General features: G+C 34.7%; 1 protein-coding gene across 8 annotated transcripts in view; it reads right to left on the reverse strand.

Moving 5' to 3' along the window:
• The window catches only part of Efl1 (elongation factor like GTPase 1), a 134,928-nt gene that overhangs the window by 65,111 nt on the left and 53,512 nt on the right, over positions 1-16,305 (reverse strand). For all 8 annotated transcript variants that reach the window (XM_078051098.1, XM_005320201.5, XM_021722949.3 and 5 more), the window contains one exon: positions 11,649-11,787. In XM_078051098.1, coding sequence (XP_077907224.1) covers positions 11,649-11,787 — 139 coding nt within the window. The remainder of the gene's footprint in view (positions 1-11,648; positions 11,788-16,305) is intronic.

The raw sequence follows: 16,305 nt of genomic DNA on the forward strand, positions 1-16,305 counted from the left end.
TATATCATTTAGATATTAAACTGTTGCATTTGGGGTTCATGTATTCCTCAAAATGGGTATATTTAATTTACATCAACACTTCCTACCTACAACACAGGATATTGCCTGTTTTAACATTTTTGTCATTCTAACGGTTATGAAAAAAAATCTCATTTGATTTAAAAATGTACTTCCTTGATTAATTCACATCTAATGTGTCTGCCACATAAGCTGACATCATGTTTTAGATCATTCTAGAAACATGCTTCTCCATCCAACATTACCTTCCTCTAAACTATACACTTAATCTTGACATGAAGATATATCAAGTCTTCATAATTACTTGCCACTACTCAAATTCATATTTATTTTTATCATTCAAAAGTTACCTTCCCCAAACAAACCTCATAGTCTTTCATTAAATATACTGGGCGTGGTGGCACACACCTGTAATCCCAGCTGCTCTGAAGCCAGGAGGGTCTCAAGTTCAAAGCCAGCCTCAGCAATGGTGAGGAGCTAAGCAACTCAAGTCAGACCCTGTCTCTAAGTAAAATGCAAAACAGGGCTGGGGATATAGCTCAGTGGTTGAATGCCCCTGAGTTCAATCCCGAGTACCAACCTCCAAAACAAACAAACAAACAAACAAACAAATAAATAAATAAATACCTTTATTTTTGGAAAACAAATTAAAAACTTTAATTTTTTAAATTTTAATAAATATCTTCATGCCAAGTCTTTGTGTATGATGTTAAATATTCCTTCAAATTAATTCCTAGAGACAATACTTCTGGGTCAAAGGATATGATTATTTTTCAGCTATAAGTTTATTTAAAATCCTTGATATGCAATGCCAAATTGCACTCCAAAATGATTGTATCAATTTATAGGTATAAAAGAATGTATTTTTGACCTTCCTTAATATCCTTTTGACAATCAGTTGATTGTTTGTTGGAGAAAATCAAATATGACCTTATCAACAAGAAGGCTACTGTGTGAACCATCCTGGACATCTTCTCAACCTTCATTAAATCATTTACAAAAGTCATATTATTTCCCCTTTCTGGTATGTGCTATAAATACCGAGCCCGAATGTCTCACTATTAGGCTCTTGAACCTGACCTTTGTTTGGCCCATTACTGCCCACTCTTTCCTGCTTCCTATATCTGACACTTGACCTGCTAGTGCCTTACTAATTTAGTTAAATTTGAGGCTCTAATCTTCCTGGACTGCCCAGTATTGGCATGATAATTATGTTAATAATTAAAATTCAACTCACAAGTATGTTCTCAATATATCTTTGGAATAAAATATTCTCATTATTACATGCATGTCCTAAATACAATTATTCAGTTTTTAACTACTGTACTTAAAATAGAATTAGGCTAAAACCACAGATAGAATTGAAGAAAGGAGTCTATCAGCTGAGTGTGCAGGAAATGGCTCTATGGGAATGTGAGCCTGCCCTCACTCTCTCAACCAGAAGGCCTGAGAGAAGATGGTCTCAGTGGCATTTCCTCTAAGCTTGCCCCTAGACATGCCTCAAACTGTCTTAGAATAGCCTGTAGTCCTTTCTCGCCAGCATTTCACTCAGGCCAACTTCATATTTCCTTGTCTGTGTAACGCTTGCTGGACTCTAAATTCCCACTTTGTTCCAGAGCCTGTGATCCAACTTACTCTAATAACCATCTAATGATTTGCTGGCAAGTGCTCACTGTGGCTTCTCTACGAGCTTACTATTTTTCACAATCTCATTCTGTCCCAAACCTTCCTTACCCTCACCCGATGTCCATGTTTTCTACATTGTTGAGTTGGGAAAACTATTTATCTTCTATCATTAATCATTTAATTTCTCACCATATCTTTCATATTGCCCCCTTCACTCCCTCTTTCTCATTCTCACAAGTAAGTATAATCAACTCTAGTAAATACACACAACCCCTGACCCAACTATTTCATCAAATATTAGCTCCTTTAACTGACAAACTTCAGCAAAGGAAAAAAAAAGTACTTCAATTATCTCTTTCTTTTATCTCCCCTGATGATTTGGCTTCTACTTAGTGTCACTTAAGATTAAGATATGTGCTGGGTGCAGTGCTGCATGCCCATAATCCCAGTGGCTAAGGAAGCTGAGATAGGAAAATATACAAAATCAAAGTCAGCCTCATCAAAAGCAAGGCACTAAGCAACTCAGTGAGACCCTGTCTCTAAAATAAATACAAAATAGGGCTGGGGATGTGGCTCAGTGGTTGAGAGCCCCTGAGTTCAATCCCTAGTAACCTCCCACAAAAAAAGATCAAGAAAGGAAGGACTGAGGTTGTGGTTCAATGGTACAGTGCTTGACTAACATGTGTAAGGCACTGGGTTCCATCCTCAGCACCAAATAAATAAATAACTATATAGTATTAAAAAAAGAATAAGAAAAGAATATACTCTTTGGAGATGGATGAGAAAAAACTCTCATCAAATAATTCTTTGATGTCATGTAATGTATAGAATGGAAATTGGCTTATTAATGGACAGTCAGTTCTTAAGCTATGAAGCTATCTATTCAAAAGAAATTATGTAGTCTCATCAATTACCTCAGTAAAAATGAGAACCAACAGGCACACTTAATCTATGTAATAAGGATTTTATCAAACACATGCTAACAATCCAATCTGAAGTGATTCAGAAGGGAGATTCACTTTCCTACAATCGGCTTCAAAGGCTAAAGGGATTAGTACCTTCTCTGAAGTCCATTGGTTGTAAAGTGATGATTTAGAGTAATATAATAATGCAATGACAAAGAGAATATTAGATATTTGAGTAAAGAAATTCAAAGTCATACCGAAGATTCAGGCTATAAGTATTTTCATTTGAAAAAGAAACAAATGAACCAACTCTTTCAAATAAAGAAATGTAGAGCAATCTACAGTAAGGAGGAAGTAAGATTTAATAAAGATGCTACAAAAATGAATGTACTAAAAAGCGTGAAATATATGGGATTTTTTTTTTTTTTTTTTTTTGGTATAAGGGTTGAACCCAGGGTGTTTAGCCACAGAGCCACATTCCCAGCCCTTTCTTATGCTTCTTTTTTTGAGATTTGCTAAGGGCCTCAAGAAATTGTTGAGGCTGGCCTGGAATTTGTGATTCTCGTGTCTCAGTCTCCCTGGCCACTATGATTACAAGCATGCACCACCATAATCAGAGAGGAATTGATTCTTGAAGTGTAAAAAGAAAGACACAATATTAAAAACCATCAGTACAACTGATCAAGAGAAAAGGAAACAGAAATAATATAGAAATAAAAAAGGTTAGATAGCCACAGATAAATAAGTAGACAGATAATATCCCAACTTCCTTAGTATACATTATTAAAAGATCATGAAAAGTTCCATAATATTTCTAAGGTTCTATTTTTATATCTGTAAAATGTATCTATCTTATTTGTTAGGGAGTGAATAAAATAACCACTCCTAATTATTTAGTATAGTTTTAGCAGACAGTAAACATTAATAGATGTTAAATGTTGATGTCATTATTATAACCTCTAAGTAGCAGTCTCCATGCAAATAAACCACATAATTCAACAGTATTATCTATTAGAGTATAAAGTACTGATGTAAGGAACAGAAAAAAAATAGACTGAAAGGGACAATAACAATTAGGAACATTATTTAATCATAATGTTGATAACCAACCAAATATAGTTGGTTTCATGGATATGAATAAAAAATTTTAAGCCATTTAAACCATTTCATAGAAAAGAACAAAAGCATCCTCTGATGCATTTAATCTAACACTGACATCCAAACTCAACAAATAAATATACACAAAAATTACAGACCAGGCAAATTTACAAATATAAGCATTTCATATAATTAAAGGTTAAGCCAAAAATTCGAAATCTGAAACTTTTTGAGTACTGACAAGATGCCAAGTAGAAAATGCCACGTTACCTCAAATGTCAGGTCCTAATCCAAACACAGCCACAAAAAATTGCATCAAATTGCCTTCAAGCTATATGTATAAGGTATATATGACATATAAATGAGTTTTGTGTTTAGACCTGGGTCCCATCGCAAAGATACCACATTGTGAATATTCCAAACTCACCCCCCCCTCAAAAAATCCTCATTCTAACATTTACCTTATGCCAAGCATTATGAGCATTATGAACAAGAGACACTCAACCTACAGCAATCAACTAAATTTACTGCTCTATTACCATGCCTGAACTGCAGTTTATCTGAGGAATACAAAATCATTTTCGTATTAGGAAATGCATTACTATGATTCATAGCATAATTGGGTCAGAATAGAAAAAACATATGTATCACCATATGCAAAAGGCCAACTCAAAAAATCTCAATATTTATTCACATTTAAGGAATTGACCTAGTAAATGGAAATAGGAAGATGCATTTCTTTTTTCATTACAAAGACTATGCAGTTCACGTGTCAGGGTACTCACATTTATAGAAATTCCTGACATAAGAAATAAAACAAAAATTATTATTGTATCACTAACATAATTCTGGAAATTACAGCAAATGCAATTAAACAAAGACAAGTAAATTATAATTATTCAGAGAAGGGATTGTCCTAAGAGAAAAATGTATAGGTTACAAAACCATATAGAGTGGAAGATTTTCCAGAGGTACACTCATACATTTCTGGTGCACTCTGGAAAGTAGCATGGAGATTCCTCAGAAAACTTGGAATGGCACCACCATTCCAGTTATCCCACTCCTTGGTATATATCCAAAGGACTTAAAATCATCATACTACAGTCACACAGACACATGAATGTTTATAGCAGCTCAATTCACAATAGCTAAACTGTGGAACCAACTTTGGTATCCTTCAACAGATGAATGGATAAAGAAAATGTGGTATATATACACAATAGAATATTACTCATTATATAAAAAAACGACTTTATGATTTTTGCTGGTAAATGGATGGATCTAGAGACTATCATGCTATGTGAAATAAGCCAATCCCAAAAAACCAAAGGATGAATGTTCTCTCTGCTTTCCAGATGCTAACACACAATGGGTGGGGGGTGGAGAATTCACTGCATTAAATGAAGGGAAGGGAGGGGGGATGGAAATGAATCAGACATAACTTTCCTATGTTCATATGTGAATATACATTCTCATATATATATGCATACATATACATATACATACACACACACACATATGAATTTTGCCACCAGTGAAACTCTGCATCATGTACAATCATAAGAACGGAATCCTAATTAGAAAAAATTATATTCCATGTATGTGCAATATGTCAAAATATACTCTTACTCTCATGTATATCTTAAAGAATTAAATTAAAACAAGAAAGTAAGATTTTTTCAAATAAAAACACTATGTTAATGAACTGTATGCTTAAAAATGACTAAGATGATAAATTTTATATTATGTGTACTTTACCACAATTAAAACACACACACACACATACACACACACACACACACACACACACACACACACACACAAGGATGGGTGGTTATCTCTATAGTTAAAGATAACTTATACAAATAAGTTTATCTGTAGTTTCAAATGGACCTGTATTGAGCTACGTCTAAATCCCCAAAAATTGTTTTAATAAAAAAACTTAAAATACTAATCATATATGAGAGCTACTACATTAAAATGAAAAAGACAAACTTATAATAAAGAAATCAGGTAAGAAAACACAAGCATACAGAATTGGAAATAAAAAACACACAGTATGCCAGCTTAAAAGAATTGAACATTTTATGTATCTAGCCCAGCTGGTTTTACCAGTGAACTGCTCAAAACTTTCAAAGAAAAGACAATTTTCATACTACATAAAATTTATTTGGAGTTGCCCTATCTAGCATGGTTGTCACTAACCATAACTAGTTACTGAATGTTTGAAATGAACTAGTGTAATTGATGAAATAAATATTAATGTTATCTCTGTTCAATCTAGTTAGATTTAAATAACTGAATATAGCTAGTGGCTAACAATTGAACAGTGCAGCTATAGAGGGTGGAAAAGATGAAAGCTTCACATTTTGATAGATCAAGAGCTGGAGTTTTTCCTCTAGGAATGGAATGGCATCATAATAACCAGGAAATATAACTCATGACATTAGTTATAGCAATTAAATATAATTCATGATATTAGTTATAGCAAGGAGAAAAAGTCTGAGAACATATCAATATAATTCAGTATGTACTCAATTTTTTTTTGTTTTAAAGAATACTTTTATAAGCCTGGTGCAGTTATGCACACCTGTAATCCCAGCCACTTGGGTGGGCTGAGGCAGGAGGATCACGAATTCAAAGCCAGCCTTTGAATTGGCAAGGCACTAAGCAACTCAGTGAGACCCTGTCTCTAAATAAAATATAAAATATGCCTGGGGATGTGGCTCAGTGGTTGACTGCCCGAGTTTAATCCCCAGTACCAAAAACAAAAAACAAAACAAAACAAAAAAAACCCAAAACTTTCCTAGCATGATAAAATAAGAAATATCAAGAATCAATAAACATCATCTAATCTGAAACTAAAACACTAGGAACATTGCCATTAAGGTCAGGAAGGAACTAGACAGATCAATAGCTATTACTACAGATATTATTTATCACATTCTTATAAGCAATATGAAAATAAAAAGAAATATGACATAATTATTTGATAAAAGAATAAAATCACTGTTATCTGTAAAAGGAAAACCATTAAAATCTGTTGCAACTATTAAAACTAACAAGTGACTGTTAGCTTTTAATCAATAAAATAGATTCACCACAAGTGGACATGTTAATAATAATATATTTAAAAGAAATTCTCTAGTAAGTAAATTTAAAGTATTGCAAAATTACCACAAAGTCTTCAGGGCCACATATTGCTGAGACTTCCCTTGAAATAAATTAAACCAAATTTGGTTAAACCCTTCAAAGGTTTCTTACTCAGAGGTTATCCCATATGACTAAGGATTCTGTCTCAATCTACACAAACTTCATTCAATCCACAGTGATTACTGACACTGACTTCCTATGGCTCAACAACCAACCATGGCAAAACTAAATCCAGTTCAGAAAAAAGGATAACTAATATTTATTATTTTCTTCATGCTGTGAAAAGGAGTATCATGTTTCCTCTCAGAGTACACCCCTGAACTTTTAGAAGTTTAACCATATGAAAGAAATCTAAAAGAGTATACGAAAAGGCTAAAGATTTGGAATTCTAATTCAATTTCCTCTCACACTTTAATAAGAGCCTGTAGCAAACATTTATTTTTAGAAACATTTTTGGTATGGTACTGAACAAAAGGCTATTGTGTATTAAACATAGTAAGGTCTCTCTGGTCCCATCTATACCAACTTTACAAACATCAGGTTGGAATTAAATGATTTTAAACTTTAAATCAACAATTTCCAGACCACAAAACCTATTCCATACTTATCAGTACATATTAAGTTCTTTAAGTGAGTTATAGCTGAGTTAGAATGTGAAATCTGCATTTTCAGGTGCCAATAAAAGAACGTTCTTTTAGACTTTGGATACATAATGCCGAATTGTTCAAGAATGCCATATAATGTTTTCATTTCCTTTTCTAACAAAAATTTTTTCATCTGCACTTGATAAATTTCCTGACTATATCATTCCTAATGAAAAACATATGGGTATCAATCATATTACTCTACTATTTTCTTATTAAATAGGAATTCTGACTTTTTCTCTAAGTTAACAAAGTAAAAAAGATAGTTCAGAACCACTATGAACATCTCTGTCTTAATTTATGGTATGTGTTCTGCAATAGACCTTCTAAAATGCAAAAGGAGATAAAAAATTATCTATGATTAGTAGTGTGGTGGTTTTAAAACATGTCCACAAATTCTTGGACATGTTTAACATCAAAAGGTAGAGTTAGTTCCCTCCCTTTGAATATGGGCCAGTCTCAGTGACTCACTTCTAATAAACAGAATGTGGCAGAAGTATAGCTGAAGGCTGTGAAGGCTAGGTCATAAAAGGTGACATAGCTTCCTCCTGGCTCCCCTGATTGGATGTTCACCCATAAAACCCAGTCACCATGCTGTAACAAAGCCAAGCAGCCATATGGAAAGGCCTCAATTCCACTCCCAACCAAGGTCCCTGCCAAAACCCAGCATCAATTGCAGACTTTGAGTGAAAGACTCTTCATAAGATTCTAACCTTCAGAAGCTTTGAGCTATCTCAAGAGATACCTTTGGAATAAAGTCAAGCTGTCCCTACCAAACTTCAAATTGCAGATGTATGAAAAATAAAAATCATCTTTATTTTAAGCCACTAGATTTTTATTATGCAGCAAAAGTAACTGGAACATGTAGATTATTCTGGCCAAAGTCTACCATCTTATCCTTTCCATTTCAAATTTACCTGAGAAGATAAACCCTTCTGAAACAAACAAACTATGCTGACAGATGGGGTCTCAGTTAACTCACCCTAGCAACCTGCTGGCTTGAATCCCAGCATTCATTACCCTTGACTGCCAGATAGCCTTCTCTTGTGCTCTTTACTTCTCACCTCTTAACACCATACTCCACAGCCTCCTCTTTTATCCTGTCCTACTGCTTACTTTGAAAAGCTGCTTTTATTAAACACCCTGGCTTATGAAACTGTTGCTACTGCTAACATATATTCTACATGTTTAATCAATGAACAAGTGAAATCTGCCTGAAAAAGTTATTCTATGAATCTAAGACTGGAAACTAATTCACGATGTTTTGATGGAGCCATTCAAATGGGTTATGAGTCCAATCAAATAGCTATATCAAAATATTTGTTCCTCCTTCAAAGAACACCAGAAGAGGAAATATCCTAATTACTGAAATAATTTAAGAAACACAACCCTGAAAAGTTAAATGTTCAGAAGGAACCTTGGAGATAGTATAGTTTAGCATTTGTTTTTAGCCATTGAGATACTGACATAACCCAGGGAAGGTTTTTATGATGTAAATACTAAGAATTTTTATCTTATTCCATTCTCACTGGGATGTCAACCTGCCATAATATAATGGAAATTTTAAAGTTCAATTTTGTTAGTATTTCATAAAGTTCTGTTAGTATTTTATAGCTTTGGCAATAAAATATGTTCCATGCAATCTTATTTAATGTTTTGTCCTTAAAGTTTAGGATAAATGACATAACAGTTATGATAAATATAATAAACGTATCCCTAGGAATCCATACATACTATTCTTAGAAAAAAAATTTAATGTGGCTATTTTACTTCTACCATAAGAAATGTTAGCAGCCATTGCCTTTGTCTGAATCATCTGGGAAAACTGATGCGAATGACACCCAGCAAGTTTGCACAATTGGTCTGAGGTCATATAACCAGTTCATTGCAAAACTATGACCAGAAGTTTGGTACACTCATACTTTCTATCTAGATACATAGGAGGCTCACTAAGGACTGGATCAGTAGAAGGAAAATAATTACCGTATGTCTCAATTCAAAAGGAAAGTCAAAGCCGCTAGCTGGGTTTTAACTCCTTCAATGTGACACTCACAGTCCTTCTATTGGACTATCTTTCTTATTAATGTAAAGAAACAAAATAATGGAAGGGCCTAAGGTGACCATGGGGGGAATGTGGCTGACAGTGTGGACTGGCTATCTGAAAGCCATCTACAACCCCAACATTCCTTATATTAACTACAAAGGGTATAAGGGTCAAACGCTCAATCTTGGCCCTCCCTTACAGTTATTAGAGGTGGCAATATGCAAAATTACAAAAATGAGAATATATATAGAAGTCCTATAGAGGGTATTTCTTCTCAAATAAAAACATTAATCCTGTGGAAGGGTCTAGACCCTTGTGCCCTCTTCTCCTGAAGAGTATGGATATGACTGTTGGAGACACAAGACCCATCTTGTTTCCATGGGTATAAAAGCCATGTGCTGAGGTTTGTAACAGGAAGAGAGAAGGAACCTGGCTCTCCAATTACACAGGTCAGCCATCACAGGGCCCTGGACTGTCTATCCTTGGGCTTCCTATTGAGTGAATTTTAAGACTATACATTCATTTTGTAGTTACCTGTAGCTAAATACAATCCCAAGTCTTACAGGATAAAACCTAGCTTTTCGTTCTCAACCCGCTTTGTTCCCAAGTGGTTTGCCCATCTGGCTTAGTCTTATACTGATGAATTTGGGAAACAAATGTTTAGGCACCTTCAACTTCACCTTAGCTCATGCCACAACCCCATAGTTTCTTAAAAGATAAATAAGAGAGTGAGGTATATAACTATTGTCTCTAAGAAGAAATGAACAAGATGGTAGTGGGTCTCTCTGTAGCAGATGGCAGAGCCAATGCTGCCTGGAGTGATGACAGAGAAATGGTTTCTATCCCTGTAGTGGAACACTTAACCTCAATCCTGGACAGTATCTAGATAACCAAAAACCAGAAAGAAAAAAAACTATGCCACATTCCTAACCTCAACTTGGGAAAAAAACATAAATCCAGTGCCTTAATTAGAGGAGATACAACAAAAATTATCCACTTGACAGAGTTTCTTTTATTTCACTTGAGCATCATGTTGGAGATTCTCCATGTCATGTTCCATGTAAGTCAGAAACAAAGGGTACTGAGACTAAGCAATACAATAATTCTCAGGAAGGCTTGTGAATAGAATCAGGGTGCTTTCTATTCTTCTTTCACTGTTCCTTCTGATAAAGTTGATTGTGCCAAATCATAGTTTTACCACTTGTAAAGTTCAGTGGTATTTTCCCAAGAGGCAGAAAAGAATAGGTAACATTGAGAAGCTGGGAATTTTACTAGTTGCATGCCAAAAAATTAATTTAAAAATAAAGAAAAGAATGTTTCTCTACAGGGGAGTGAAAAAATGCTTGGCAAATTTCTTGGATTAAGGTTCACAAAATCCAGACAAACCAGCAGCCATTCTGGACCAATAGCCTAGACCTTCACTCTACAAATTAAAAGAGAATTAGTAATCCAATCCATACCTCTATAGCTGAGGGTGACCATAAGGGTTCAGAATATAAAAGTACAATAAGATACAGCATTCCATAGAACTCCCGGGGTCCAATGATGATCCAAGAGGAATCTCTTAATCCGAGGCTTTAGAGTTGTGCTACATAGAAAATTCTACATAGGAAGGACTTAAGTCAAGCAAGCAATAAACATAAAGGAAATAAGGAATGATATTTATCGAAAAAATTGATACCTACTAACTACTATAAATAAAGCAATCTATACTCAAGGAGGATTAAAAAAAAAACACTGGGCAAAAAGCAATGAGTTTAAATAGACCTTTACATCAGAACAGTTTTCAAAATTTTGAAATCAAACCTGTAGAACCAGAACTGTTTTAGTTATTTAGACTGACTTTATTGAGTAGAAATTCTCCCTCTTGCACCCAAATAAATGGAACCCTAGCTTAGGATACAGACTATTACATGTCTGTTATAGCAAGCAACTGATTCACATGCTGGTTACTCAAATAATATTGTGCATGTTTGTTATAGCAAGCCACTGATTCATAGGCTGGTTATTCAAATGACACTAAGTTAAAGACACCAGAAAAAAAATTACCAAACTAAAAAAAAAAAAATCAGTTATTTCCTTCAAAAATTTCCCTAAATATTTAGTGACATGTTAAATAATTTCTCAAAAAGGCGTACATATAAAACAGTTTCCCCCTACCTAGCACATTTCCTGGAGGTACCTCCTCTAGATCTTCCAGTTCCCTGCCCATCAGAAGATACAGGTTTTCCAGTGTACAGCATGCCATGTGAGGGACTGGGGGGAGGTCATCTGGTGGGGCTGAGAAGCCTAATGGTACCTAGGTAAAATTTTAAAAAAAAATGATCAAAGGTAAGTTAGGAGGCATATGAAAGAATTAACTGGCATCTGTAATTCTTTCTATTCATCAATAAGATATGGTATAGCCACCACAATCACCTTTCATGTAAACCAAAAACATGCAAATTTGAAATTATATGATAAGAAATGTCTCACTTCATTGCATAAAATTTGAAATACTAAAACTTCTCCAATATTAAAAAACTTCCCAGATTCCCACTTGATTATAGGCTTCAAGGCTAAGAACATAAATTCTGTTGTAACTGGTAGCACATTCTTGCTGCTGGTATTGTGTCGAACCATGCCATGCACTGGTGGTGGTGACTACTATTGTTTCAACACTCATTATTACTACAATAATTTAAATTATTTTAATCTTATGATAATGTTCTTCAAGTATTCAACAAGGGCTGGGGCTAGTGCCTAGTAACACATGAAAATAACTAATAAAAGTATCACAGAAAATCTAAACAATTGCCATATCATATGCTATGTTGTTAATCTTGAAGAGAGCATGCTGTGAAATATTAGGAACACTGATGAAAAGACATAGCACACACACACAGCAAAATTATGCTGCAAGAATAACAGATTTATGAGCTCTCCTATATTATGTTTATTCTGAAAGAGAAACTATTTTAAATGATTCAAGGTTTGAGTTGTGTGAAGTCTTCAGAGATACATCCTCCACATGAATGAAAGCACCTTGGAAGTTTTTAAATCAAAACCCAACACATCTTTGGTATTCACAGGCCCAAGGTTCTCTGCTAGTTATAAGAAGTGGGAAAAAAGTCTCAGATAGAACATATACAAAGGTAACTAACATTACAAGCTTAGAGTGACAAAAAAACGTAGTACACAAAAATAAGTTCATAAAGGCTTAGAGCAAGGATAGTCTCATGCATTCAGGAAGACCTGGAAACTTCATGAAAATGATGTCTTTTCCAACATACGCTACACCTAAATGTGCAAGTTCTGATACAATCACAACTCAGGTTGGAAAGAAAAAAATACAAAGATTGATAGAAAGCAAGAAAATTATCCACAATTTGTCCATACACTTAAAAACAGATAAATTATAATTAATAAGACAGCACAGAGGCAGAGGTATAAGATCAATAAACAGAAGTTAATAGTATTTCCACAGACTGACAGTAGACAGAATATTATACATATTTTAAAACCGTTAACTTACAGAATAGCAAGAAAATATAAGATAGTTACAAATAAATCTAACAAAGTGACTGAAAATCATGATGAAGAAAACTATAAAACTTGAATAAGAAACATTAAAAATGACCTAAATAAACAGATAAGCCTAACATATATGGATGACAAGATGTTACATTACAAATCAATGATTCATGCCAAATGAATTCACAGTAATTCCAATCAAGTTTCAACAGAGCTTTTCATGGAACTTGAAAGCTCACTATAAACTTCATACAGAGGAGAGGAGAAGAATAAAGAAGATACCCATACACACACACACACACAAAAAAAAAAAAAAAAACAACAAGGAGAGAGACTTGGCCTTTTAGATGTCACAACATTTAGGAATAAGGAGAGCACTGAAGAGACACAGTTAGAAAAAAATAAAAATTTTTGAAAAGCAAGCAAAAAACCTAATAGTTCAGAAAAAAGACCCATGTATGTGTGAAATTCGATTTATGAATAGTTGAACAAAGCAAATCAGTGACAGAAATGGTCTATTCAATGATGCTGGAACAACTGGTCGTTTGGTAAACAAAGGAAATTGGATCCCTTCATACTGTAAACAAACACTGGATTCAACATTTAAATATGAAAAGCAAAACATTAAATTTTAGAAGGAAATACAGGAGAAAGTTTTGTGGCTTCAATATGGTTCCAATTCCAATTTTATTACACAAGCCACAAAATCAAAACTCATGAAGGTAGTGACTAATAAATCCAACTATATTGAAATTAAGAGTTTCTGTCCGTCAAAGGATAACAAACAGAAAGAAAAGACAGGTCCCAAACTGGAGAAGAAATCTGCAAAACTTAAACTGACAAGAAATTACTATTTAGAATACACAAAAGACTTCTAAAACCCAGTGTTTTCTCAAAAGCTGCACAGTAGAAAACAGGGAAATGACACTGAGAAAATATGAATGACCAACAGATGTAATTAATCATAATAAGGAAAATGTAAATTAAATCTACTATAAAACACCAGATCATGGCCATCAGATTGGCAAAAATTAGAAGCCTAACAATATCAAATTTTGGTGAGGATTTGAACAAGTAGAACATTGAGCCATGCCAGGACACCACTCCATGACTATGTAACTCCTGTTGGGAGTATAAATCAGAACTATTTTGAAAGCCAATTTAATCCAGGTACAGTGATACACACCTGTAATCCCTGTGACTGGGGAGGCTGAGGCTCTAAGCTACTTAGCATGACCCTGTCTCAAAATTAAAAATAAAAAGGGATGGGGATGTTGCTCAGTGGTTAAGCACCTCTGGGTTCAATCCCCGGCACCGCCCCCCCACATCCCCCAAAAAAGGAGAGACAATTTTAAAATTATCTTGTTAGGTCAAAGAATATCTAAGCAATTCCGCTACAGATGTATTCCCTAGAATTGCTTGCAAATATACATAAGAAGGTATGTTTAAAAATATTCAAAGTATCATTTGTTTACCAAAACCAAAACAAAAACAGCTTAAGCCCAAATATATAGTGATAGGAAAATGGATAAACAAAATATGTACTTATATGATGGAATATTATGTAGCAGTGAACAATAAATGAACTATAAGAACAGGCATTAAAGGAGTAATTTCTCAATTAAGTTAAAAAAACAAGTCATAGAAGCAAAACTACATTAAGAAAACATTTGTACAAAGTTCAGAAACATGTGACTATAACAATGTATTATTTAGAAATGCATATGTAGGTTGTAAACCATAAAGAAAAGAAAATCAAGAGAACGATGTGGCCAGCAGACTAAAGGTGCCCCCACACACACAGTTCTTGCTTCCTGGTGTTAATGTCTTTGTGTAATCTCCTCCCCAAGTGTGAGTGGGATTTGTGAGACTTGCCTTTAACTAATGGAACGTTCCAAAGGAGACAGGACACCACTCCATGCTATGTAACATCATACAAGACTGTCTTGCTAGCAGACTCATTCCAGAGACTCAATGGCTTGTTCAAATAAGCCTCCAAGTTGGAAAAGTCTCTAAGGCAAGAAGCTGAAGGTGGCCTCTAGGCAGTCAATAGTTAGTAAAAACCCCAAGGCCTTCATTGCCTGCAGTGTAGATATGAGTTTTGCCAACATTCTACGGGTTCCAGGAAACAGATCCTTCCCCAGTCAATCCTATAACCTGGTCAACACCCTGACTACAGATTTTTGGGATAAATAAAAAGGGATGGGGATGTTGCTCAGTGGTTAAGCACCTCTGGGTTCAGAGAAAAGACAGCTGAGCCATGCCTAGACTCCTATCATGAACTCTGAGATGTTAAAATGTGTAGAGTAGCAAGCTGCTAAATTTGTTGTAATCTATAATATGCAGCAGCAGACGAACAGTACTAAAATTCTGGGGAGCACTTACTTCTGGGCTAGATCTGACATATTTTGCTTGTTTTTCTTTCTTTTTGTTTTAAATATTTATTTTTTAGTTGTAGTTGGACACAATACCTTTATTTATTTATTTTTATTTGGTGCTGAGGATCAAACTCAGGGCCTCGAAAATGCTAGGCAAGCGCTCTACTGCTAAGCCACAACCCCAGTGCTGTTTTTCTTTTTTAAGGTACACTGGAATTAGGTTTTATGTGGCTTTGTTTATAAATAAGGAGCCATTTGTGCTATGAATTCATTTTATCATTCCTACCTGAGTCATTTGATATACAAGGAGCTGATTTCAACCTCTAGCCACACAAGAGCAGAGACACGCCATGCACAGAAAGTAAACTGGTGTGCTCATGAAATCTGTAATGCCCAATAAATCAGTATTCCACTTAATACTTCTTACTTAACTGGACAATTTAGAGAGTAAAGAAAGAAATTGTCAGATGGTGACCCCTATTGATAAACAACAAATGATCAATTATATCCAAGCCAAGATGTTACAATAATCATAAATAGGTTTTCTACATAAAATATAACCCTATAAAATATAACCCTTTAGATACCAAGTGATGTACTCCATTTGCAGCCCAGCCAAGAATGCTTAACCTCCACACCACATTGTGATCTCTTAAGGACTAAACTGCTAAAACTGATAGAGTAAGGATTTAAGGCAAGAAAAACTAAGGGCAGAGACTTTTCTTCCACAGCTCCCTTCCACTCTGGCTTTCACCTTTCCTGGCTTACCTATAGACAGTCTGCTTCCTGCACAGAGAGAAGCTCATGCTTTCTGTTTCTGATGTTTTATGTTATTAACTGACAGACAAGCTGCTTCCTGCTGATCCTGATCCTGACTGGCTACCTGTTCTTTCAATATCTTAGTCATCCTATGACCTTTACTGCTT

This window comes from Ictidomys tridecemlineatus, chromosome 5 (assembly GCF_052094955.1).
Source record: "Ictidomys tridecemlineatus isolate mIctTri1 chromosome 5, mIctTri1.hap1, whole genome shotgun sequence".
Lineage (NCBI taxonomy): Eukaryota > Metazoa > Chordata > Mammalia > Rodentia > Sciuridae > Ictidomys > Ictidomys tridecemlineatus.